The 26,514-nt window shown below is 49.5% G+C and overlaps 1 protein-coding gene across 17 annotated transcripts in view; it reads left to right on the top strand.

The window, feature by feature from the left end:
• The window catches only part of SLC41A3 (solute carrier family 41 member 3), an 83,216-nt gene extending 58,529 nt beyond the window's left edge, over positions 1 to 24,687 (top strand). For 10 of the 17 annotated variants that reach the window (XM_023619831.2, XM_070238387.1, XM_023619833.2 and 7 more), the window contains 8 exons: positions 5,323 to 5,394; positions 9,513 to 9,657; positions 12,458 to 12,604; positions 15,426 to 15,570; positions 16,852 to 16,931; positions 19,052 to 19,186; positions 23,229 to 23,377; positions 23,829 to 24,687. In XM_023619831.2, coding sequence (XP_023475599.2) covers positions 5,323 to 5,394; positions 9,513 to 9,657; positions 12,458 to 12,604; positions 15,426 to 15,570; positions 16,852 to 16,931; positions 19,052 to 19,186; positions 23,229 to 23,377; positions 23,829 to 24,041 — 1,086 coding nt within the window. In that variant the 3' untranslated portion in view covers positions 24,042 to 24,687. Of the gene's footprint in view, positions 1 to 5,322; positions 5,395 to 9,512; positions 9,658 to 11,025; positions 11,048 to 12,457; positions 12,605 to 15,425; positions 15,571 to 16,851; positions 16,932 to 19,051; positions 19,187 to 23,228; positions 23,568 to 23,828 lie in introns of those variants that run through there. The other 7 variants (XM_070238382.1, XM_070238379.1, XM_070238383.1 and 4 more) reach the window with 3 other exon arrangements.
• The last annotated feature ends 1,827 nt before the right edge of the window (positions 24,688 to 26,514 follow it).

Here is a 26,514-nt window from a genome sequence, read left to right as displayed (position 1 = left end):
AAATGTCAATCTTCAACTCTGTGGAAATCCTTTTGCTGTCGTTGTTATTTGTCATATTTTGATATTCATGCATTTTTATCTCCCTCCTGCCCTCCTCCCCCGTAACTACGATTTGGTGCATAGTGTGGCTTCTGGGTCTACCCTCTGAGGCTCTTAATTTTGTTGTCATCCTTCCCATATCTCTGTCCAGTTGTGCTTCATTCTGAGAGAATACTTCTGCTTGATTTTTCTTTTCACTAGTTCACTCTTCATTTCTCTCTCTTTGTCCACTATGCTATTGAGGTCATCTGATGAAAAGGTTCCATTTGTTTTTTGTGTTTTATTTCAGATTCTCTCTCTTTTTAAATTCAGACACCAAGTTTGTGCTTTCTAGAATTTCAAATTGTTTTTTCATTTATGAAAGTGCCATTCTCTCACATCTCTTAATTTACTTGCTCTAGAGTCTTATTCAGTTTCCTGTTTTGACTTTGTTTCCCTAGGTTTTTGTACTTCCCTTTGTTGAGTCTCGTTCATGATTGTGGCTTGTCTCTAGTGAACAGTGATTCTTGGTTGGTTGCGCATCATTCTGTTTTAAATTTTCTCTTACTCTGTGGATCTGTGAATGTTGTCATTAAAGCAGAGTACCTCTTGTGATTTGGGGGAGAGTCAGAATGTGTTGCCTGGAGGTATGTCCCAATAACTGGTCTTATGGTCTGGGGGTTCTGTGTCCCTCTTATAAGGGGCACTCTGGGCACTGTCCTGCCTTTTTCACCCCAACACACAATCTCACTGCTTCTGCTTGGAGCTAGGTGGCCAGGTGTCCCCATTGTCGGCACAAACCAGGCAAGCAAGGGAAGAGGCCAACCCTCCTTGAAGCTCCTGCTGTGCTTTCTGAACCCTTTTGGTTGTCCCAGGCTCCCTTCTGCTCCCATTGTCCCCAGGGTCACCTCTGCTTTGTGTAGTAGATTTCTCCTGCTTTAATTTTTGATTATGGGTTCTTCTATTAACCTACCTCATCTGTTTTCCATTGCTCAGGGATTTCCTCTTAATCTGTGTTACACTATAGATACCCCTTCTTGTTTTTGAACACTCTTGAACATTTAAAAAAGTGTCTCCTCAATGCTAGAATGAACCCTGTGATACTGGATTGGAGTCAAAAGAGATATCAGTCTGAACTCATGTTTATTTTTATATGTATGCAGATAGATACAAAAATGTGTGTGTGCATACATGCATATCCTAGCTTCATCCACTAAGAGGACCTAGAAGCAGTACTACCCTAGGGCCACCCAGCACACCTAGTACCCAGATATGGATTTCTCCAGTAAAAGCAACTGACATCTTTGGGAAAATGGCTTGTTCTAGGGCTGGGGCAAGGGAAAACTCAAGATGAACCTGGAGTTTCTGATAGTACCAGAAAGGAAGAAGGAAATGCTATAAAGGAGGTGACGGGGGGGGGGGGGGGGTGTCAGAAAGGAACAGGAACCACCCGAAAGAGTTCCCAATGCCCCAAGCTGGAACAATTTTAGCAAGAAAATAAATAAAATAGTATTGTCTTATGCCCTCAAGAATAACATAACTATCCATGAGTCCATACATCCCATAAATAAATGATTAAGTCAATAGATAAATGAGGGAGAAGAGACAACTCTGAGAGAAAATTTTAAATTATTAAATGTAGAAAGAAACAAGAAGTATAAAATCACCTTTAGAACACTAGAGTGATCATTGTTGCAGGCAGAATCTGCTGATGAATTAGATGGTGGAACTTTAAGGCGAATAGGATCTTTGCATAGCCTCAGAGCAACTCCCCAAATGTTTGTGAGTTGCTGTGGTCGTTTTCGCATATGTCCTCAGACCTTTGATATACTGCCTTATAGGAGCTGGCACTTAATTCCCATCTCCTTGAGTGTAGACTGCACCTAATGACTCACTTCTAACTACTAGAGTATGGGAAGGGAAGACTGCTTAGTTTACAGTGAGAATCCCGGCAGACAGCACCTGGCAGACAGTGATGGAAGGTAGCCTCGCCCATGCCCAGCCATGTGGTATTGCGCACCCTGGTACCACACAAGGAGAAGGGCACTTCGCCACTGTGGGCTTCTTCCTCAAAACCCCTAACCTCAGTGTAATCATGAGGAAACACCAGACAAACCCAAGTAGAGGGACATTCTACAAAATACCTGACCAGTGCTCTTCAAAGGTGTCAAGGTCATGAAAGACCACAGGAGGTAAGGAACTGTCAAAGTGAAGGAGACCATGGAGACATGCGATGGGCCGTCCTGATTTATCTCCTGGAACAGGCAAAGGACATCAGTGGGAAAACTGGGGATGTCCAAATGCATTGTGCCGTTTAGTTAATAGTGTTGCGCAGTGTGTTAATGTCTTAGCTCTGATGATTATCCCATGATTATGGAAAAGGTTAAACATCAGGACAAGCTGGGTGAACGGTATACAGAAACTCTCTGTATTGACTTTGGACCTCTTCAAAGGTCTAGAATTATTTCAAAATAAAAGTTAAAACATTGTCTTTCCCTACCCTTCAATTTGAGGAAGGACAAGGATAGCAAATCATGTGTTCGGGCCTCTATCTTAATCTAGTAAAAATTTTTTTGTTATTTGAAAAAAAATATACAAAATAATAAGAAGTTATATTTAATTGTGAATGGGCTAGATGTCCTTCTGAAGATATAACTCACTGGATAAGTTCAGATCCTGGCAGGAAAGAGGTGGCACACACAGATGGGGTTTGACAGAGTTTAGCGAAGAGTTCATTCGCAAAGTTGTGGGCAGGCTTGTAGGAACCCACGCAGGGCAGCACGGCGCCCCAGCACTGGGAACAGCAGGAAGCCTAGGCTTAAAGGGGCAGGGAGAAGAGGGTGGTTCTTAGAACCTGGAGAGCTGAATCTAGTGCTGAGAGGGCCATCTGGCGGGACCTGCAGATCTGGGTGGACGAGCATAGCCACTGCCCCGTGATAAGGGCAAAGAGATATGCACACCCTGATGTTACTCCTCACTGGCCCTCCAGTGTCTTCCTGTGGCTCCCCCTTGGCCAGAACCAAGCAGAGGTGATAGGGCAGGGGAGCTTGTGGACATCTGCACGGGGCAGCCTTCCAGGCGCAGTTCAGTTCCAGAGAGGTGCATGGAGAGTATCTGTCACCACCATGACCAGGATTAGTGGAAGCAGTCTGTTTGATGCAGACAACAAGGAAAGATTTAGAAAATCTAGAACTGAGACAGGATCCTGTGGGAATTCTCATGGAAACTTGTAAGATGAAAAAGAGATTTTAAAGTATTTAAGTGTACGTGATCCAAATGAACATTTAGAAAGGGCCTCCCTAAACCTCTTCTGCTGAGATGAATCTGGATTGGGCTCTGTAGATGCTCCAACTTGCCATGAATTTTCTTTGAAGTCTTAGCAAAAGGCCACCATGCCTGTGCCTGCACTGGCCTTGCTCCTCCAGCTCCTACCCTGGCGTCTCTAGGCCTGCCATTCCAGGGTAAAGAAACATCCTTCTACCTTGATGGAGACTTGCCTCCCTGGGGTTTATCCTGTTGGCCTGGCTGCTGTGCTGCATCCTTCCCGCACTGCCCGCTTCCTTCTCTCCTTCGCCGGTCGGCCCCCGCAGTCCCGCAAAACGGACCCTCGAACGGTCTTTGTCTCCACACCAAATCACACCACCATCTTGGACGATTTCAACATCCACGTGGATAACTCATCCAAAACCCCAAGCCTCCCAATTTTTGGATGGCTTCGTTCTCCAGTGACCTTCACCTTGATTCCATCTCTGCTGCCCATTCCGATCCCTGGCCTAGAAATACTTCCGGATGCTCTGAAATCCTAATTCCTTAGCATCCCACCGCCTCCCATAGCTGCTTCCCTCTCACACTCCTCCTCCCTCATCTCTGAGATCTCCAAGCTCTGCCAGCCCTCTGGCCCTCCTGCTGCGCCTCTCGTTGTCACTCCTTTTCCCGTGCAGCCTTAACTTGGCACTGTACTTTTGGATACCAGTAGGCACCTCCAAAGAGAGAAAAACGGCTGCTGCACGGATCGTGCAGGTTGTATATTTGTGTATCTATTTTCACTGTTTTATGGCTGATGGAGGTAAAATGTCTTGAGGAAGGAATGCCTATGTGATTCACACTCAGGGGTCATGGGCCAGGAGCACCCCCCTTATCTGATAAGATCAGGACCGGAGATGGCGTTGGTTGATTCATAGGAAACAGTGAGTCCTGCTGGGCACAGTGCAGTGTGGAGCAGAGAGGAGGAATGAGCCTGTTGGCCTCACGTGTTTGGCGCATCACAGGCTCTGTGCTGTCTTCTGCTCCACCTTATTCCCTTGTTCCTGTGAGCACCGCAGAGGTGGCTGCTAGTCTACTGTGTGAAGTAAGAGTCTGCTGAGGCTGGGCGACAGACATCAGCCTTGCTGAAGACAAAAAGCCTCCCCTTATTTGTACAAAGAAAAGTAATTCTGTTTTTTTCCTTGGAGTTCAGGCCTTTGATGAACTCAGTACAAAGAAGCTAGCGAAATATATTTTTTCTGAAACCTTTTCTTGTCTATGTCTTGAGTTTTGCTGGCAAATGCTATGATGTTAGGAGCTGACTACCTTTTTTTCTTTCGGTGAGGAAGATTGGCCCTGGGCTAACGTCTGTTTCCCATCTTCCTCTGTTTTATGTGAGACGCTGCCACAGCGTGACTTAATGAGCATTGTGTAGGTCCAGGGATCCCGACCCGCGAACCCTGGGCCGCTGAAGCAGAGCTTGTGAACTTAACCACTACACCACCAGTCTGGCTCCCACTGACTACCATTTTTAAAGGAGAAAATCATATTTCTGATCTTGTTTTTTATCCTCAGAAAAGAAGATAAAAAACTTTCTCGAAGGGGAGGTCTTGCACAGGGGAGGCTGGGGTCGTTAGGAGTCATTTGAGATGTGACTTGTGGAGGAGGAGAAGGGAGTTGCAGCTTTGGGAAGACTGTGGCTGGAGACGTGGCTGAGAGCACGGGCCAGCCTCGGGACGGGCAGCTGTCCCTGCCGCCTGTAGTTGAGCTCCAGAGCCAGATGGCCCTGAAGTTGTCAGTGACACACATGCCTGTGTGTGCGTGCTTGCACACTTACATATGGGAGAGATGCTTCATGACACCATTCAGTTCTCAAAGGGACCTGTGTCCTTCCATCTGCCAACCCTGAGCCAGTTTTGAAAGCTGGGAGAGTAGTTTGCTCTGACGCCAGTGAAATGGTGGTTGCTGGTTTCTCTCCTGTGAGGCTGCCTTTTCCAGGAAGGATTGGCCTGGCTTTGGGCCCAGCCAGACTTACCCTTTGCCCTTTTCTCTTCATCCCAGGCCAACACTGGACAAATTGACGAGCCGCGGGAGCAGCACAGAGTCATCTGCGGTAACCTCGCCCTCGTTCAGGTGACTGTCCCCTTGGTCTGACTGGTGAATCTTCCCCCCACCTTTGCGTCTGCCCCTACGCCTGCTGCAGGTGGGAGGAGGGAAGGCTAAGCCAACACTTCTCCTTGCGCTCTGGACTGAGCTTGGGGACAGGGGCCATCTGTCCTCCCCATGCCCACCAGACCACACTTAGGAGAACCTTTTTGAAAGGCTCGCCTGTACTCACTCGCTCCTTCCTCATAGGCTGCATGGTGCTACCTGCCTTCTCTCCTCCTCTCCTGACTCAGTCTGAGCTTGCCCACGTTGCTGACGGTCTGCGGATTGGTGCATCCTGGGATTGCCTTGTGCATGTGATCTGCTTGTTCTCCCTGGGGCATCTGTGTCCTTCCTGTCTGGAACCTCCCCTTTGCCCGACTCCTGCCTCTCTGCCTGTTCCTGCTCAGCCTTTGTGAGACCCTCCCCTGTGTCCCTCAAGTACTTTGTCATCATTCAAACTCATACCTCCTTCTAGCAGACGGTCATTGGGCTAAGTGCTCATCCTGGTGGTGTCAGAGTATCGGAGTTAGGAAGCCGGAGGCAGCAGGAAATTGGGAAGAGATTGGCCTAGGCATAAGAGGGAAGGCTGGACATGGATCTAGACAGGAAGTGGCTCTATCCAGAACCTTCTGAGCTTCTCTGGCTGGGGGTAGCCTGTGACTGCACAAAGAACCTAGACTCTGAGATGAGACAAGCCTGGAGTTAAGGCTCATTTATCAACTGTTGGCCTTGGGCAGGGCACACAGACTTGCAGCACCATATCTCCCTGTGTCTCCCATCAGGAGATACCCACTTTACCTTTCACCTTGCTTTCAGAGCCTCTGTTGCTAGCTCTCTACTGGGCTTCTCTGTCTACCTGTCCCAGAAGCATCGCTATATCAGCGTAGCCAGATCTGGCCTCGTCACCCTCCCTCCTCACACACACCTCTTCAGAAGTACCCAACTCAGTCTAGTCTGATGCTTAAAAGCCACTCTGGGGGTCAACTTGCTGAAGGCCCTCTGGCAAGTGACCTCCCCTTCCCTGTAAGATGGGCTGTTGTGAGATGTGAAGGGGCATGGCACTGGCCGGCATATAGTGATCACCCACTCATCTTAGCTGTGCCTAGCAATAGTCTTCCATTTAACCAAGCTAGAAAGCAAGCTGCACCAGCTGCTCTGCCCCCCATCCTTATGTCGAGCCACTCTGACTATTCCACCTCAGCTGTGCTGGAATCCGGCTCTACTTCTCTTCCTGCTTGCCTTGGCCTCTTGGCCCCCTTGACTAGCTGACTGCAAACCTCTTCAATGTTCTAACTGCTCCACGCTGCTTGACCTCCTCCTCACCTCTGCATGGCCACCTGAGTGACGTTTTCTAAAACCTGAGGCCAGTCAGGCCTCTTCTTCCTTCTGCCCCTCTGTTGGTCCCCATGGCCCCAAGGCGTTCATAATTTGATCTCACATCCCCCACAGCCTAATGTCCTCCACTCCTCTCGCCCTTGCGTGTGTAGTTGTCTGTCCTTGGAGTGTCCTGTCTCCTCTTGGTCTCTGGCAGTGCAGCTCTTTAAAGACTCCAGTGAGGTCTCAGTTGCAACCTGACAGCGGGTACAACTGTTTGCTGCCTTTCCTGGGCTGCCCTTGTTGCATTTCTGTGTTTAGATGTCTGCTTCCTCTTGTTAAGATGAGTCGCTCAGGCCAGGACCACAGCCTGTGGCTGAGGAGATGTGGAGACTAAATGAGATGCTTGTGCTGCCCCACACAGAGAGTCTAGCAAAGGGGCAGGTAATGAATGCCTCAGTTACTAGTCACTGGTTTTACTTTTCTGTTCTCCATCAAATCCTTGTCCAGAGGCATGCAGATTTCCACACGACTGGATTCTCAGCAACTGTTGATTCCTGCTCTGGACCAGGCACGGGCTTGGCACACGGTCCTCATCATAATATGGATATAATTTTGTCTCCTCCGTTTTTTAAGTTTAACATTGCATCATAAATGGTGTGATAAATTTCATAATTGAACTTTTTAATAACTTTAGCATATTTTATCATGTAAATATACCCAAGAGTGATAATTAAAATTTTTAACAACTAGTAGGGCCTGGGAATTTGCCTGTAAGGCTGAATGGCAGCCACCAAGGGCTGGTCCAGCAGGGTCACTGCGGACCTGCCTGCCTCCGCCCTGTCCACTCCTCCAGCTGTTGCCCATGGGCTCCCTTGCACTTGTTTCTAGGCTTCTACTCCATAAATTATATTGCAATGAAAATGTTCTCTTTTTGCATGAATTCCTTAAAAGAATGTCCCAGAAGTTCGCAAGTTATGACCAGTTTAAAGGTCTAGATTTTTCCCAAAAGGATTACAAAATATTTGAATTCTTAGTATTGAATAATAGCACTAGTATTAATCTTTGGATTCTTAGTTTCTCCATAACCTCACCAGCAATGAAAGTATCTTTCTAAGCCACTTTTTACATTTATCATATATATGTATGTGCCCATAGACAGTACATGATATGATTTCCTGTGTTTTTTAAATTATACTGTACGTATCATTCTGTAACCTGTACTTTTAGTAATGATTTAATGAATGAAAATCACTCAGAATGGCAGGGAGTAAGCACTTAGTAAACATCAGGTAGTCATCATTTCCACGATCGTATCACAGAGTTCTTGTACACATGTGCACATCTTTCCTTGGGAAATGCTGGATTATAAGGTATATGAATAATTTACAGCCAAATTTCCCCCAAATTCCTGTACCAGTGTTACCACTGTCAATCTGTAAGAACTATTTTCTCACGTAGTTGTCAATATGTACTTTATATTACCAACCTTTTAAATTTTAATTTTACCTAGTCTGATGGGTAAAAATAGTGTATCCCGTCCATTCGTTGGCTCATTGATTCATTCACTCGGCGAGCTCTGATGATGACTGAGCACCTGCTGAGGGTGAGGCTCTTCTCAGAGCTGGGGCCCCCCGGAGAATAAGACAGCACTTCTCGTTTAATAGAGGAAATAAATAAGGTACCTTCAAACTGGGATTTTATTTAAAATTTGACTGATTACTAGGGAATTTGATCATCTTTTTGCATGTTTCTTAGCCATTTGTGTTTCCTTTTCTGTGAATTGCCTATCCGTATTCCTTGTGTGTTTTTCTATCAGGTTATTTCTTTTTTATCATTATCATTGACTTGTAAAATGAACTTCATTGTTCTGGGTACTACTTCTTTATTCGTTATGTATGTTGGAAACATCTTCTCCAAGTCTATCCCTGTCTTTGAGTTTTGTGGTATCTTTTCTCATATAGAAGTCATAGTTGGACTTATATAAATTTTATTTATATTTTCTTTATAGATTTACATCTTCTGTCTTTAGAAGAAGGCCTTCCCTAATCCAAAATCTGGAACACTTTATTCTGTATTTTCTTCTGTTTCGCATCCATGTACGTTGTAGAGCCCTTTGTTTACTTGGCCTTCTCTGATAACCGGCAAGTCTCCACTGAGATGTTCTGGATTACTGATAGCAGAGGCCGGTACTGACACTCGGCCACCTCACAGTGCTGTCCTGAGTGGGAGCAGAGATGTTCTCCACCCACCAGGCAGAGATGGGCACTGCAGCCAGGGAGGGAGGCTGTGGAGAAAGAGGGCAGCAGTATGCAGGGCCAGTGCCAAGAAAGGAAGGTTGGGGAGAGAGAAGGAAAGTGTGCGCCAAGACCTCTGAGGGGTAGCCGTGGGTCATGGAGCGTTTCCATGAGAGGGGAGGTTGGTAGTCTGTGCTGCTGGAGGTGACAGTGCACTTCTTCCCAGACCAGTGAGAGAAGAGCCATGAGCAAGAGACTGATGGCCCTTGACGAGGACTGAGTAGAAGATGAGAAACTAGATTCCGTGATGGAAGATGGCATCAAACAAGGGAATCGAGGAGAAAGCAGTAATTTTCAAGGGATTTGGGTTGAAGGAAGGAGTTAGCCTTTGTTTTTTCCAGGTTGGAGGGGCTGGTGGCAGAGTTTAGAGTGAGGGAAAAGAGGCAGTGGCGAGTGGTGTACTGACCTCTTGAGGTCAGAGGGGATGTGTAGTGAAGGAGCAGCAGCGGTCAGAGGGACCCTTCCTCATGCTTCTGACTTCCGCCTGGACAGGTGCAGGCCACCATTGTGGGGCTCCTGGCTGCTGTGGCTGCCCTGCTGCTGGGTGCTGTGTCTAGGGAGGAGTTAGACTTTGCGAAGGTGGAGTTGCTGTGTGCCAGCAGTGTCATCACCGCCTTCCTTGCAGCCTTTGCCCTAGGTGAGTTGTGCCCGCCTCCTGGCTCACTCGAATGCCCAGTTCCTCAGAGCTCTGCTATCAGGTGTGTGCTACAGATTCCTTGAGATGCGAAAGGTGGGAGTGCTCCCAGTGCCTGTGAAGGGTGGGAGTGCTCCTAGTGTGTGTGAAGGGTGGGAGTGCTCCTAGTACGTGTGAAGGGTGGGAGTGCTCCTGGTGCGTGTGAAGGGTGGGAGTTATCATAGTGGGTGTGAAGGGTGGGAGTGCTCCTAGTATGTGTGAAGGGTGAGAGTGCTCCTGGTGCGTGTGAAGGGTGGAAGTGCTCCCAGTGCCTGTGAAGGGTGGCAGTGCTCCTAGTGTGTGTGAAGGGTACGAGTGCTCCTGGTGCGTGTGAAGGGTGGGAGTTATCATAGTGGGTGTGAAGGGTGGGAGTGCTCCTACTACCTGTGAAGGGTGGGAGTGCTAATAATGGAGCTTCAGGTGTCCTTCTGTGGGGTGGAGTGAGCCTGCTGGGTCCTCAGGACCTACCCGTGGGCGGGCAACGCAGGCCCTGAGCCCCTCCTAGGCAGGGTATGTGCGCCAGAGTGAGCTGCAGACTCCTTTTCTCCTCCCTCAGCTTGTTCAGAGAACTGGCTTTGGCTCTGTGGGCACATTCGTCTCTTCATTTATTCGTTCATTTAGTCAGCAGTCACTCTGCAATGTTTCTAGAGCACAGCCTGTGTACGAGCCTGTGGTGGGCTCTGGAGTCTGCAGACATGCTGAGGAGCAAGGCTCAGGTTTTACCTTAAATTTCATCTCTTGAGAGAGGCCTTTTCTGACTACCCTTTCACAAGTCCTGCTCTTCTCCTTTCTCCCCCACACCCCCAGACTCTACTGCACCGTGCACTGTTTTCCTTTTGGAGCACTTGTGAAATCTGAAATGATCTCGTGTCTTTGTTCATTTCCTGTCTCACCTCCCTGCTGAAATGTCAGCCCCTCAGAGCAGGGCCCCACATCTCCCATTCTGCTGTCTGCTGCTCCTGTCACACTGCCTGCCACACAGCAGACGCTTCCTGTGCGTCTGCAGGAGGCAGGAAGGCAGAAGCACTGGCAGATGTCACCCTGTCTTTAGGGAGCTCCCGCGCATTAGTGGGGAACCGTGGTCGCTGTGCAGGCATGATAGAATGTCGTCCATTCATTCATTACTCCATTGACTGAGTGTCTGCTCTGTGCCAGGCGCTGTTCAGTGCTGGGGACACACTGGTGAGCAAAAGCACAAGGATCCTGTCTGGTGATGTTTACATTCTAGTTTGGAGTGAGACATCGATATGTGAGCATGTCGAGAATTTCAGTCAAGTGCCAAGTGTGTCTTCCTCTCCACGGCCTCCTCCTCTGATAGCTCTCTAGAGGAGCCCAGTTCACAGTCTTGCTTAATGTTAGTATCCTGTTTATTTACTTCAAAAGCTTGTTTGCTTGCTTGTGGACTGTCCATTCCTCCACCCCACCAGCACCTTCTCTGTGGGTAGAGAGCTGACAGTTATTTTCAGTGCTTAAAACAGGCCTAGGCATATAAGCAGCTCCCAGACGTTTGCTGAGCGAATGGGCTTTACTCTGGTTCTCTTCTGGATTGTATGTCTGTGTGTATCTTGCGAATGGTATGCAAGTGCAAGAAGAAACAAGTGATAACTTTATAAATTGGACTTGTATGTACACTTCTGTCCCCACTCTGGCTGCTCACCAAACACCGTTACAGTCACCTCCGTGTCAGTTAACACAGCAGGTGAATTGGTGGTTTCTGTTCCTACCAGGCAGCCAGTCAGTGGCATTCTGTGCTGGTGCCTCTGAGTGGGAGGGAGGGTAAGAGTCGGGAAGAGGAGGGAGGGGAGCAGCCCAGGAGCAAACTCACAAACTTTGCTTCCCTGGGCCAGGTGTCTGTCTTCTGCTGGTCATGCCTGGTGTGCACGTGGGTGGGTGGAGGCGGGGCCCCAGTGCTCTGTCTGGTCAGAGGAAGGGCAGAACAAGTGTGCCACATCTCCCAAGACAACAGAGCCAGGAGACGCTTGGCACGAAGTCTCTGAAAACCATAAAACCAAATGATTCAGAAGGCCTGGCCTTGTAGAGAATGCCAGTCCTAGCTCCCCATTTTACAACTAAGCAAACGGAAGCCCAGAGATGAGGTCAGCTCAGCAGCATGGACATAACTGGAATCGTCCAAAGATATGTGACAGTTCAGAAATGTCGCTGGTGACTCACAGTATGACCTCAATTTGACTGTGACATAAAGCCAGGTAGTGGCGGAGGTGGTTTTTAATGAGTGCTCTCCAAGTGGTGGTGTCCCCATGTGAAGTCCCTGTGGGATTGTCACCAGACCACGAGCTTGGCCGTGTAAACTCAGATTCACTTAGAACTGACATTTCAGAAGAGAGAAAGTAGCTGTGACCTGGTCACAAAAGAGGGCAAGAACTGTGGCCAGTGGTGGCTTCTTTAAGAAGGCATTGAGGTGACAATTCTAATATGTTTAGAGTCACAGAATATGGGGTGAAGTGTTAAAATGCCAGTAGCCAAGATACAAAGTATCTTCTTAAAGATCCACATGGCATGTTGTTGGATTAAGTCCTGGGCAGCGGATGAGGAGCTGGATCACGTGCGACAGCTGCCTCAGAGCGGAAAGTGGGGCTCGGGTGGCGTGGCGGCCATGAAAGTGTGCCTCTCAGGTCTCCTGCACTGCACGGGGCTCCAGTCTGGGCTGGTGTGGGTAGAGGCGAGTGACTGAGCAGCCTCCTTCCCACCATCTCATCCTGCACCTCCTCCCGGGCGCTGTGCGCCTCCTCTCTCCTCTCTGCAGGGATGCTCATGGTCTGCATAGTGATTGGCGCTCGAAAGCTTGGGATCAACCCAGACAACATCGCTACACCCCTTGCAGCCAGCCTGGGAGACCTCGTCACGTTGTCCATCCTGGCTTTCGTTAGCAGCTTCTTCTATACACACAGAGGTATGGGGGACCGAGGAGGAAGGGCTCACCAGCATGGTGGGGTGGGGACATTTGCAGCCAGCTGGCAGCAGCCAAATTGGGCAGAGTTCCCTCAGAAAGGAACCTACGATGTCTGTCATGGAGTCAGAAATCCTTTTACAGAGACAAACTCGGCGTCATCGCAATTTCAAGGTGTTCTGCAGCAAGAGCCTCAGACCCTCCCAGCTGTGTTAGAAGGGGCCGAGCTGCTCAGGGCAGCAGAGGCAGAGGCTGTGAGTGTCCTCCTTAGGACAGGGTGCACCAGGATGCCTGGGGGGCCTGAGACTGGCCTGGCTACTTTCAAAGCATCCTGGCAGGTGACAGTGCCTCCTTGGGAAGGCAGTTCACACTGGACACATAAACCACGCAAGCAACGACTCCAAGAGGGAGCGTCACTGCCATGGGCAGCAGCAGCACGTAACTGTCCTTGCAGGCGCCAGGCAGGAGAAGCCCAAGGCTCCTCAGAAGGTGGCCCCGTGACATGGTCAGCTGCCAAGGGAGGTGTTCACACAGCTTGTGGCAACAGGGCCTCAAGGCCAGAGGCCCTCACTCCACGAGAGGCCGTCGCCCTCCTCAGGTTTGCCCTGGGGCACAGAGCCTTGCCAGTGTCTGGGGCGGTGTGGGCAGACAGTGTCCCCCTTGCCTGAATGGTCTCCCCTGCGGGACTTCTGCAGCTGACCACTCCCCCCGGGTGTTAGTTTTCCTGTCCACCTGGTGTGTCTCACTGCGATGGCTGCACATGTTGTTGGGATCTAGTGAATGTTGATTCTGAGCGTGGTCACATCCAAATGCCTGTAGCTTAAATGAGTGGAGTGGATGGGGCTGAAGACAGTGGGTAACGGTGGGGCATGTGGTGGCGGTCACTTAGAGGAAATGCCCTTGACAAAGGCGCAGCTGCAGCAAAGCTCCAAGTTATCGTTGCCCAGGGATTTAAGATGACCCAGTTTTTACGTGTTGTCAACTGAAGCAGACCAACGAAACAAGTGTGATTGAGAGTAGGACAGCGCTGGGATCGCTTCTGTCCCACCTCTGGGACTGTCTCTTCGCCATCCTGGGAATTGCTTACCGCTAACAATATGGAGTGGTTTGAGGGAGTCTCAAAGTTCATGGAAGTGGCAGTGAAGAGCTAATAAGAGGACGACCTAATTTTATTTTTAAACCAAACTGAATTTCAAAGAAGATTTGTGTATGGGTTAGTTAATCAAGTGTGATTTGCAAAATAAATGTGAGTCACAGGCCTCCCCAGACCCTGCCCCTCCACCCACACTGAGCTCCTGCTGAAATAGTGCGTATCTGCACACATGGCTCAGTAGGTGTTGAACTGTTATTAGACCATCTGTCTCTCCAATTACACTGAATTTATCTTGGGTGCACCCTGGGGACTCACCAGGCCAGGCATGTGTCAGGTAAGTCTTCACTGGCTGAGGAGTGAGCCCTTGACCATCACACCTCCCAGTGTAGTTGGGAAGAGACCATGCGCAGAGGAAGGATTCGTCACTGTGCCGGGAGAATAGGAGGTGGAACCTCTCCCAGGGCTTCTGAGTAGTTCTAGGAAAATTAGACTAGATGCAGATTTTCCTGCTTCTGGAGGCTGCTGTTTCTCGGAGCCTTTTAGATTTTAGACTTGCTGAGCGCTTGCTGGGTCCACCTCCTCTCTCCTGGGATGGCAAAGAAGCCAACTGCTTCCATCATGAAGCACTTTGTAGCCAGCCTTGGGTACCTGTGGCCTGTCTTTCCTTCCAGCTGCCCAAGGAGATGGGCCTCCCTGTGGCAGAAGAATGGACCATGATTGTTTAGTGCAGAGAAGGGCAAGAGGGGCATGCTCTTCATGATGCTCCCCAGAGAAAGGGGACATGTGACACAGACTCATGCCTGGATCCTTCTCAGTACTAGGGCCGCCTTGGCAGAGGGGCATGTACCACCCTGAGCCTGCCCTTGGGGGGTGTGTCCAGGGATGAGAGGACAGTCGTAGAGAAAGCTGATGTCTTGTCTTGTGTGCATGTGGAAGGTGAACTCACACACTCACAGTACAAGACAGGAAGGGAGTGAGCAAGAGTGTTACCCATGTGCGTGCCCAAGTGCACAAGGCCCCGGCCTGGCCTGGCCTCAGGTACAGCAGGCTGATCCAGACCCAGATCTGCTTCATGGCTCTCACTAGTTGGAGAAGATGGCACAGGGACACGAGTAGCCACAAAGCTGGCCGTGGTCTGGGCCCAATGAGAAACACGGCTGCCGAGGATGTCACTCCTCAGCCGGGAGCAGGACAGCCATCACTAACCAACTCTGGCTTCCCACAGACCCAGGCTGTAGCCTTGACTTCACTGCTTGGTAGCTCGTGTCCTGGGCGGGCCACCTCTTTGCACTGCAGTCTCCTTGCATGGCTATCTGAGTGGGGTTGTTGAGAATATGAAATGACTTTGTGCCCAGGAGGTGCTGAGCACAGTGCTGGCCTGTGGTCATGACCTCATAAATGGAACCATTACAGTAATAATAAGTTTGGGGTGGGAGGAGATGGAGGAGGGTCCTTACGTCAGGAAAATAGCAAAAAAGTCAGAGGAGTGAAGGTGAATGTGGCAGGAATTGAGGACAGAGGAGCTTCTCCAGCTGCTTAACAGGATGGTGAAAATCCTTTGGAAGGGACGTTGGGATGGGCCACCATAACCTACTGAGGACAGAGGCATCTCCTCAGACCTCTGCTGCCTTTAGTTCCCAGCCCACCTCTTGTCTCTGCAAGCCAGGCCTCCGCCTGCCAGGCCGTGCCCGTGTGCTCTGGTGTGCATCTCCTTTCTCTTTCTCTTCCCAGACAGTCGGCATCTGACGCTGCTGGTCTGCATCGGCTTCACGGCCTTGACCCCTGTGTGGGTCCTCATTGCCAAGCAAAACCCACCCATCGTGAAGATTCTGAAGTTTGGGTGGTTCCCAATCATCCTAGCAATGGTCATCAGCAGGTGAGCATGGGCGAGAGCCACTGCCCTCTCTGTCCTCCTCCCCATGCCACCCCCTGCCCTCTGTGAGAGCCTGGGAGCCCCTGGAGCGAGGGCGGCACTTCCTGCCTCAGTGGTCATGGTGGGAGTGCACTGTGGTGTAGGCTCCTTCACTAACTCCTGCTGCCGGCTGAGTCACACCTCTTTACTCTTCTCTCCCTCTCTCTCACCATCACCTCTAGACCTTATTTATTCTGAGAGGCAGTCCTGTTTACAACTGCCAGAGCTCCATGGAGCTGGGAAGAGCCAGACCTGGAAGTGTCAGATGAGTGCACTGGTGCCATAGCCCCTGCCCTCTCGCGGCACTGTAGGATACTGGGTCTCCCACTGTGGGATACTGGGTCTCCCACTGTCCCACTGTGGGATACTGGGTCTCCCACTGTAGGATACAGGGTCTCCCACTGTAGGATACAGGGTCTCCCGCTCCCCTGCTGCCACAGCTCTTGCTGGCCTGGACCCCTGCTTAGGCTGCAAGGAGCCCTTCACCTGGCCTCCAGGCGATGGCTCTGTGAATACCGTTTCCACAGCGTGGCTGCTGCTGGAACCCAGAAAGGCTGAGATTAGTCCTCCTGGGCCCACAGGCCCTCTGCTGAACCCAGGTCTTCCGTTCTCCAGCCCATCCTCAAGGGTCCTTTCCACTAGTAGATCCTGACAGGGGCTACCCCACCTCTTTCTGAGGTGCTTTTCTACACTTTGACTCTCAGGGAAAAGAGATTCTGGTCTAGGTGTCTTTGCTTCCAGAAGGCTCTTGGGCTCCTTACAGAAGTTGATGTCACTTCTCCAGCCCTCTAGGGATGGGGCAGCCGTTGCTCAACTCCAGGGGCTGGTGGGAGTGAAATCTTACTGCGGCATCTTCCAAGAGCAAGGGGCATGAGATGATACTCACGCAGGTTCTGTTTTTTGCTAAAGACTAGCTCAGTTGCAGTTCCGGGGCTGTCATGTCACAGAGCCAAGTAAGTCACCTCGGAAAGAAGTGTGTTGTTTGTTTTTAATGGGCTGATGTTATCTGATGGGCCTTCTGGAACAGCTGAGACTCAGAATAGTGCTGGAGACGCATGTGCGGGGTGCACAGGGCACCCAGGAGACCTGCTCGGCTTCGACAGATGTTTTATGTAGGGGTAAGAAAAGCGTCTGCTAAGCTGGGTGTTTACTAAGGCTGATAAGGCAGTTTGTATAGAGAAGGTTTGCAAGGCCAGCTTCAAGCTTAACCTCTAATCGTTTGACTGCCATCTGCTCTCTCTCCAGTTTTGGAGGGCTCATCTTGAACAAAACCATTTCTAAACCGCAGTTCAAAGGCATGGCTGTGTTTACTCCTATCATATGTGGTAGGTATTGGGGATCCCTGTTACATGGGGTCCTTGGGTTGGGTTGGCCCCCAGGGCCTGGGTGGTGGGACCTGAATAGCAATGACTTCAAAGATCCAGCCCCAGGCCCTTGGAGGCAGAGTCGGGAAGCTGAGCTGTGCCCATGCTGCTGCTGGGCGGGGGCTGCTGGGGCTGGTTTTCCTCAGCCAGAAGGAGACCCCAGGGGAGAAAGCCCTGCCCCCTGCTCCACTGGCACATGCCCCGTTCCTCATAGGTGCGCCTGAGACTTGAACTTCCCGCAGAGCTAAATCCCGTGCCTTGAAGGCACACACAGTTTAACCCAGGGTTCGCGGCACCTGCTGACGGAATGTGGTCTTCAGAACGGGAGTGTTGGCTTCTCATAGTTTTTCTTTTATTTTAACTTAGAGTTATTGATGACATTTAAAACTCAGACATTTACACATAAAAATCTGGATTTCTCTCTTCTTAAGAAGTAAGGCTATGACAATACTGGGTTTACATTGCTGGTAGGACTGGAATCAGCTGCTATCAAGGCAGGACCTATGCTGTCCAATTTGCCTCAGTCCTCTCCATTCCCTATTGTGTGCCACCCAACCCTTCACTGATTCACCTTCTAGGCTTAGACCCTGTGGACATTTGTGGCGAGGACCCTTCTTTTAACCAAAGCTTGGTTTATGTCCAGTTTCTGATAAGGCTTTGTAAATGGGACTGACTGGTCAGGAGAGGAACCAAACAGAACTTATTGCACGGTTTGCTTGATGGCCAGGCCCTGGCCTTCTGGGACTGCAGAAACAGGTTTCAGATGCCCTTGGGCACCATCCCCCCAACCTCTGTAGGAACCGAGGCCTGTGTTCCTTGTATGTTGGGCCACCCAGCAGGTCTACACCCTGACAGAGTTGCACAGGGCCTGTTCCTAGCACAAGGCCTGGCCATTAGGAAGGAAGAGAGCAATAGCTAAGTCCAGTCCAGATGGCCATAAGCTTGGAAACATTTCCTTGGATGTCACCAACTCAGATGCCTGTAGAGGCCAGTCAAGCAATCTGAATGAGTTAAGCAGGTAAGACAGGAACCAGGCAGTAAGGAGTGGCGAGGCCCAGGGAAAACTGCAGGACACGTCCGTGCTGTGAGGGGAGTGGTGCCTGCTCAGCTTCAGCCAGTTCTCCCTGGTGGGATGGAGGTCCAGAGCTGCCTGAGCTTATTTGTTAGAAGCCAGGAATCAGTGTGAAGGGCCTAATTTGTAAAGGCTGCCAATTAATTTGAGTTATTTTTTCCTTCTTTTGAATTCGTGTGTGGGCCAAGCAAAGTAGATCCACAGACTATCGTCTGCATCCTCTGGAGAAGCCAAGGCAGTGGGTCTCTGCCACTGGGGCACATCTGGTTCAGTGAGGGATTGTTCTCTGTGGGACTGGGGAAGTAGAATGGGGGCAAGCCACTCCCCCTCTGAAGGAGACGGTCACCATGGGCAGCCCCTTTTCTCTGCCAGCCCAAAGGCTGTCTCTTGCAGAAGGAGCTCAGTGTGACCTTGTCAGCCCTCTGGCCCTGGCACGATCAGCTCCCTGGGGGAGCCGGGAGCCTCAGCAATAAGCACCAGCTCTGTCGCCATAGGATCATTTCTCTCTCCCCTCGCCGCTCTTCCCACTCTTCTCTTTCCTTTTCCCACCTTGAGGTGAAAAAAATCCCTTTTATTTTCTCAGATATTCCAGTCTGTAGTCCGGTTCCTGTCACTTCCTATGTCTTTGAGTGGCTTATGAAGATATCCTCCCATAGACTCTCCATCCACTCTCTCCCCTCCCTCACCTCCCTCCTCCCTCTCTTCCTCCCACTCTCCCTCCCCCAACAAATGTGTGTCGAGAACCTCATTGGACAGTCACACTTCCTTTGTGTTAAGAGGTGCCCGCTGTCAAGGTGATGTAGTTACTGCCTTGATACCTCACTCACGAGGTCCAGGCCATTCTTGCTTGGTGCCAAACAAGGTCTGTGGTCAAGTGGGAGGGAAGGAAAGGAGATCAAGTGCTGAGTCAGTCAAGGAAGGCTCCGTGGAGGAGGTGGACTTGAAATAAGGGATAGAACACAGAGACTGGCATAAAGAAGGGGAAACCAGGTTCTTTGTCTCCTTACAGGTGTTGGTGGCAATCTGGTGGCCATTCAGACCAGTCGGATCTCCACCTACCTGCACACATGGAGCACGCCTGGGGTCCTGCCCCTCGGGATGAAAAAGTTCTGGCCTAACCCGTGCTCCACTTTCTGCACCTCAGGTGGGTCTGGTATCTTCCGGAGGCCATGTAGCCATTTCTTTAAGTAAGTGCAAATTGACGTCTTTGGAATCTGGTGTTTGTAGCCATGAATATCTAAGACCAGTGCTGACCTCAGCACAGATCCTCAAGGACAGAGCTCCTCCTCCCAGAGACCCGACACCCCAGCCTACTTTTAATTGATTCATTCATTCACTCAAATATTTACTGAATGTCTACCAGGCACTAGGTGTCCGTTACAGTGGTGAGACAGAGAAAGCTTTGTTCTTGTCCTCGTGGATATACGTGCTCTAGAAGAGCAGGTAAACACACAAAAGAGAGCACATAACTACAAATTGTATGTTCTAAAAGGCTAAAGCACAGGGTACAATGAAAAAGAATTGTAGGAGCTACTCAGACTGGGGTTGGGAAATTCCTCTCTGGGGATGAGCAGGGCTTGGTTGGGAAGGAGGCGTGCTGGAGCAGAGAGCATTCGAGGCAGAGGGCACAGCCTGAGCAAAGGCCCCGAGGCAGGAAGGAGCTCGGTAAGTCTGAAGAACTGAAAGGTCAGTGAAACCTGGGCGTAATGAGCAAGGGAGAGGATGAGGGAAGCTGAGGCCGGAGAGGTGGGAAGGAGTCTCCAAGGTGTCTTGAAGCTTGAGGAGGCAGTCTGGATTCTTTTCAGAGAACCATTGGAGGTGTTTTTATCATTTTGTTACTTTGAAAAACTGGATTTTTTTTTAATGTTTTTTTAAAAATTAATTATTTTGAGGAAGACTAGCCCTGAGCTAACTGCTGCCAATCCTCCTCTTTTTGCTGAGGAAGACTGGCCCGGAGCTAACATCCATGCCCATCTTCCTCTACTTTATATGTGGGACGCCTCCCACAGCATGGCTTGCCAAGCAGTGCCACGTCCGCACCCGGGCTCCGAACCGGTGAACCCCTGGCCGCTGAAGGGGAATGTGTGAACTTAACCGCTGCACCACTGGGCCAGCCTCTGGATCTTTTATCTCGCTACAATTTTTTTTAGCGTTTCCTTTCTGTTTCAATACCTTTAGCTATTCTTTTAGGGTAGGTCTGCTGGCACATTTCTGAAGGATGTTTTCACTGGATGTAAAATTCGGGGTTGATAGTTCTTTTCAACACTTGAAAAATGTGCCACTTCCTTCCGTCCTCCGTGGTTTCTGATGAGAAGTTGCTGTTGTGTGAATTATTTTTGCCGTATACATAAGGTGTCATTTCTCTACTTTTTCTTTACTTTTTAGACTTTGGATTGTGATGTGCATTGGTGTGGATTTCTTGGAGTTCATTCAGCTCCTTGAATACATAAATTTATCTTTTGCCAAATTGGGGAAGTTTTAAGCCATTGTTTCTTTGAATACGTTTTCAGCCCAACTCTCTTCCTCCTTTTCTTCTGATACTCTGATGATGTGAATGTTAGACGTTTTTTACTCTCTCTTGTTTAGATTGACTAATTTCTATAGTTCTTTCTTCAAGTTCACAGATTCTTTCCTCTGTCCTCTCCGTCCTACTATTGAGATCCCATTCATTGACTTGTTTGGGGCGTTTTGGCTATTGTATTTTTTCTGTTCTAAGATTTCTATATAGTTCTTTGTATCTTCTATTTCTTCTTTACTGAGATTTTCTATTTTTATTGTTTTTTCAAGTGTGTTTGTAATTGCTGGTTGAAACATTTTATAATGGATTCATTAAAGTCATTTTCAGATAATTCTACCATCTGCGTCATCTCAGTGTTTGTCTTTGCTCATCAAGTTGAGGTTTTTCTTGCTCTAAGTGATTTTAGGTTGGATCCTGGACATTTGAGTTATTCTGTGATGAGCCTCTGGATGTCACTTACGTCTTCTCTTTTAGCTGGCCTCCTCTGACACCGCACCCTCGGTGGACAGGGTATGCACTGCTTTCTTCCTGCCGGGGGTTGGGGGCAGGGGGTGTCCGGGGTCCCCTCTGTCTCCACTGACACCTAGGGGAGAGGAGTGCGTCACTCCTGGGGAGCAGGGCGGGAACCCGTGCTCCGCTGATGTACCCGGCTGGGAGGGAGAGAGCGCCTTGTTGTTGCTCCCCACATGGTCTTCACTGCTGTGGTTGTGGGGGCTCATGACCACCGGGCAGAGTGCCCCTTATTCCCCACTCAGCTTTCTCTTACACCACCTCATCCAGAGGCGTGTGTGCCATGTTCCACCTGGATGAGGGCGGAAGTCCAGGCGCCCCACTTGGCTTTTGCTGATAGAGATGGGGCTGCAGCTTTTCCTGTCATGTTTCGCTGGAGTAGAGCAGTTATCGTCTAAAAGTTCTCTGTTTTTCTATGCTGCCCCTTTTCTAGACCTTTGGCTAGAGAGAGCAGACTTTTGTTCACTGCCCATTTTTGACCTGTGCCCATTGACATCTCTGGGTTGCTGGCTCCTCCAGCACCCAGTCTGGGCTACAGGAGGCAAAAGAAACGACAACGACAACTCAGAGAGCTCACCACCAAGTTGTTCCCTGGGGCTCAAGGTCCTTGGCCAGCCTGCCTTTTCTCTCTACCTTTCAGAAACTTCTTATGTTTGTGTTATAGATAACGTCCAGGGTTTTTAGTTGTATTTAGTGAGAAGAATAGGAAGAAGTGTGTTCTACCCCATCTTGTCTAGAAGTGGAAGTCCCCATTATATTTTCTGACTTGTCGTTTGTATATGGGAAAACTATTTACTTTCTACATTATTTATGTCCCTGTCTTACTTCAGGCTGCTATAACAGAATCATAGACTGAATTGCTTATAAACAAAAGAAATTTGTTTCTTGTAGTTCTGGTGGCTGGAAGTTCAAGATGAGTCACCTGCAGAGTCGGTGTCTGGTGAGGGCCTGCTTCCTTGTTCACAGACAGCTGTCTTGTCACTGTGTCCTCACATGGTGGAAGGGCTGTGGGGGCTCCCTGGGTCTCTTTTATCAGGACGCTGATTCCATTCATGAGGCTCCACCCTCAGGACCTAATCACCTCCCAAAGGCCCCGCCTCCTAACACCAGATAACATGTGGATTTGGGGGAGAAACAGAAGTTCAGTCTATAGCAGCACCTAAGTATTTTACTGAATCCTTATTGTTCATATAGTTTTTCTGTAGATTTTCTTGAATTTTAATGCCAGCAGCCGATAGTAATTATCTTGCTTCCACTGTAAATTTTTTGGAAAGAATCCTTTTGTACCGTGTCTGACTTTTTATCATGAATAAAGTTGGGTGCCCTGTGTGTTCTCACCCTCTCTCTACATGTTACTTTACAGGAGACTTTTTAACTTCTCGGCTACATACGGTTTTTGTTCCTTTTCCTCATTAAGTTGATGCAGCACGTTATTTTAACTTGGAGGCAAATGGAAACTTGCTTTTCATGGGAAATATTTCTGTGGGAGAAGGCCATCACATTCACATGTTACAGTTTTAAAAAGAGTGTGGCTGCAGCGGGCTAAATCACGTTTCTCGCAGAATCTCCAACTCACAGAGTGCTGAAGCCTGAAGAGAATGTGCGGACAGGGTCCCAGCGGCTTCGCGTGAGGAAGGGGCTGCCCGAGGCCCTGGCGTGTGCCACCCTCCCGGGCTCGCTGACCCCACGCCTGAGCCTGCGCTCCTCAATAGCCCGAGCTCTCTGCCACTTTAAGCCACTTGCGCGCTCTTTTTTCTCTGCCTGGAATCCTCTCCCTGAGATTCAGATCTCAGCCTAAATGTCATCCCCTTGAGAAGGCTCCAGTCCCCAGTAGCTCATTCCCACTCCTGTAGACTTCATTATCTATCACATTACCCTGGTTTATTTTCTTCCTAGTACTCGTCACAGTTTGAAATGACCTTTCTTCTCTGTTTCTGCTACTTGATCCTGGTTTTTCTCTCTTCCTTAAAATGTCAGCTCCGTGAGTTAAGGGATAGGACTGTACCCCCATATTTTCGAACACGCCTGACACATGGTAGGTGCTCAGTAAACACTCGTGTAGTGATGAATGTGGATGCCTCACTGGAGACTGTCACCTGATAAAGTGGCCTCTGCTGCCAAGCAGGTCATGCAACCTCCTTGGTTCTGTTTCTTCCAGAAATCAATTCCATGTCAGCCCGAGTCCTGCTCTTTCTGGTGGTTCCAGGCCATCTGATTTTCTTCTGTGTCATCTACCTGGTGGAAGGCCATTCGGTCCCAAACAGCAAGACCTTTGTGGTGTTCTATCTACTAGCAGGGCTGATCCAGGTAAAGATGACCGCAGCAGCAGCAAAGCAACATTCTTTGGTCTGTCAGCCAGCAGGCTCTGTCCTCTGCCTGGATGAGATGCCGAAGGAGCGGGGGTGGGGGTTCCTGTACCTGCGGACACAGTTCCCGTCTTCCAGGGGTCAAGTCAACTTGTTCCAGCCCAAAGGTGTGACCCAGACAGTGGCAGCAGGTCTGTGTAGCACCTCGGGATGCCCAGAGCATGGCCTGACCACAGGGAGGGAGTCTAGGCAAGCATGTGAGGATGGGCTCTCGGGCTTCTTCATGAGCTCAGAGCCGGGTGTCAGACCCCAAGAGAAGCTGGAAGAAGGGGACTGCCTGGGGTTGTCGTGTCCACCTTGGTGTCTTCCCTTGAAATCCGCTAGTATTTCTTGGCAACACTTGGCCTTCTGACTTGGTCATAATCTTTTGTGTCTGTTTGCTCTTATGACAGGTGACAATCCTGCTATACCTGGCAGAAGTGATGGTTCGGCTGACGTGGCACCATGCCCTGGATCCAGACAATCACTGTATTCCATACCTCACAGGGCTGGGGGACCTCCTAGGGACTGGCCTCCTGGCACTCTGCTTTCTTGTCAGCTGGGTATTGAGGAGCGAGGCAGAGCTAGTTGGCATCTCCGAACCGGTGTCGGGACCTCCTCAATGAGCCCAGGCAACCCCAGTTCAGTAGGATTTCCCTCACACCAATGGGGCACAGAAGGCAGGTTCTCCCTGGCCGCCCTGCTCTGCAGTGGCCCTTTGTCAGTCTGCTGAGGAGGCTCACACACACCTTGACGCTGCAGTTGGAACCTGAACCCGTGATGGAGGCCTGAAATCACAAGCATTGTCTGTGATTGTGTGAGTGTGACTGCGCGTGCCTGGGTGTGAGTGTGTGCCCACATGCTGGGCGTGTGAATTGGTGTGCACGTGTGTGGAGAGTGGGGCACTCCAGCCTGAAGATGCTGAAGGAAGGAGGATGTCCCGCACGCTTTGGGGGATGTGTTCGCACCGTTCGTGCCCGTGCAGCGGAACTGGATTGGAGCGGGAAGGAGAGCATTGTGTGTCCGAGCCTCAGGGCTCTGAGCCGTGGCTTTCCTGCTGTCTTCACTGGACCCAGCGCCGCGGGCTGCTCTACTGGTGCGCCCTGCAGGTGTGTGCAGCTCTGCCCAGGACGGGCCTCCGCAGCCCTTGTCTGCTCCCAGCATTTAATCTTGTCACTGCTTTCTTTTTTTTTTACTTTCTCTTTTCGCAAAAACCTCTGTTTAGATTTTAATGATCAGAGAAGTATAAAATAAAACATAGATTGCATTGTACTTGGTCTGTTGTGTTTTTAAAGTTGGTTAGTGCAACCGTGAGATTGGGGTCTGTCACCAACAAGAACCTCGGGCATTTCTCTAGGGCGGTGTTTCTCGAACTGGGCTCCAGCCTGGAAGCATCAACATCACCTGAAAACTTGTCATAAATGCAAATTATTAATCCTCCCTCCCCCTAGGCCTGCCAAATCAGAATGTCTGGAGGTGTAGCTGAGCAATGTGGGCTTAACAAGACCTCCAGGTGGTTCTGATGCACTCTCACATTTGAGAACCATGCTTCCGAACTCCATCTTTTCCTAAAAAAACATGTTCACTTCCTGTTTCTTATTGACTCATCATAACAACTTCAGCCATGGTTTGGGCTAAGGATTATTATCTTTATACAGTAAAACAGGTGTTCATTCATTCATTCAACAAACACTGACAAAGAACCGCTTGTATTAGTCAATGTCCAAGAAGGAAAGAGAGCAGCTAACTGGGGTAACTGAGCAGGGTCTAAAGAAGGGATGATTTACAGATACTTGGGGAACAATGAGTGGTGAAGCACCCTGGGGCCAGACACAGTAGGGGCCCTGTCACCACCAGGTGTTCACTTGAACTGTGGAGTAGTTAGGAGTGGGATTACATGAGAAGGAGTCGCTAGTAAAGAAATATAACTACTACCAGTTTGTGGGCTGGCAAAGAGAGAGCCATGGGAATGAATACCCCAACCTTATTCTCTGCCCACCCTTCCATCTCCTGCTCGTGTCTCCCACCAGCCAAACTCAAACTGAAGTTAAATGACTGGAGGTCCTGTTGATGGTCCATACAGGTCTCAGCCTCCTGGGGCACAGAGCCAGGTGAGGGTGGAGAGTGGATCTGAGGGGCAAGGGGAGAATCTTCAGGGCACCTCTGCTAAGCCGCTGGCTAGGTACTGGGGATTGCTAAAAAGCAAAATACAAGGGAGTCCATTTTAAAGACCTTTATTGAATGATTCATGAGTTGGGCAGCATCCCCTCTAGCAGATAGAAAGAAGCTCTGAGGAGCTGGACAAAATTGAAGACTTATAGGCAGGAGGAGGGGCAGGAAGTCAGCAGAGTGGATTGTTGTGGGCAAGGTCACCCTCTGGGGGTCTGTCAGGCAGATGACCTCACTAGTGTTGACCAGGTAGTTCCCGATTGACTGGTTTAAGATTCCACTCCTGGGAGAGGTGAAGGTCATTAGGTTAGTGATTGCCTCATTTTGGTGATGAGGGCTTACCACAAGTGACTCCATTTTGGCCTAGTGTCTCTTTTTTAACAAAAAGGATGGGCAAAGCACTCATCCTCCCTGTCTCAAGGGTCTACTATGTGAGATGTCAGTAACCAACAACTCCCAAAGACGTATTAAAATTTTATCTCTTAAGTCCTACAAAAGAGAAGCACATGGTGCTGTAGAAGCATGTAATAATGAGAGCTAAAACTTACTGAGCCCTTACTGTGCCATGTTCTTAGTATCTTACATGCGTAAACTCATTAATAATCTCATGGCAACCTGATATGGTAGATACTATTATCATCCTCATTTATAGATTATAGAGGAAAATGAGTTATCTCAAGGTTTCTTAACTTTCCCAAGGTCCTGTTGATGTGGGCTCAATGAGCCGAGGAGTCGAAAGAAAGATTTTTTGGACTCTCAAGTTCTGGTAGTAGTGTTTATTCAGAGAATAGCATGAGGACAGAACCCATGGCAGTAAGAGCTGCAGCATGGGGACAGGACCCATGGGCAGCAAAGAGCTGAGGTGGGTTGAGGGTAGGGCTAAACTTATAAGGCATAGGTATGTGAGTTATTTACAAGACAAAGGAAAGA

This window comes from Equus caballus, chromosome 16 (assembly GCF_041296265.1).
Source record: "Equus caballus isolate H_3958 breed thoroughbred chromosome 16, TB-T2T, whole genome shotgun sequence".
NCBI lineage: Eukaryota > Metazoa > Chordata > Mammalia > Perissodactyla > Equidae > Equus > Equus caballus.
The sequence above is the reverse complement of the archived record's forward strand: the minus strand, read 5'-3'. Positions and strand labels throughout refer to the sequence as shown.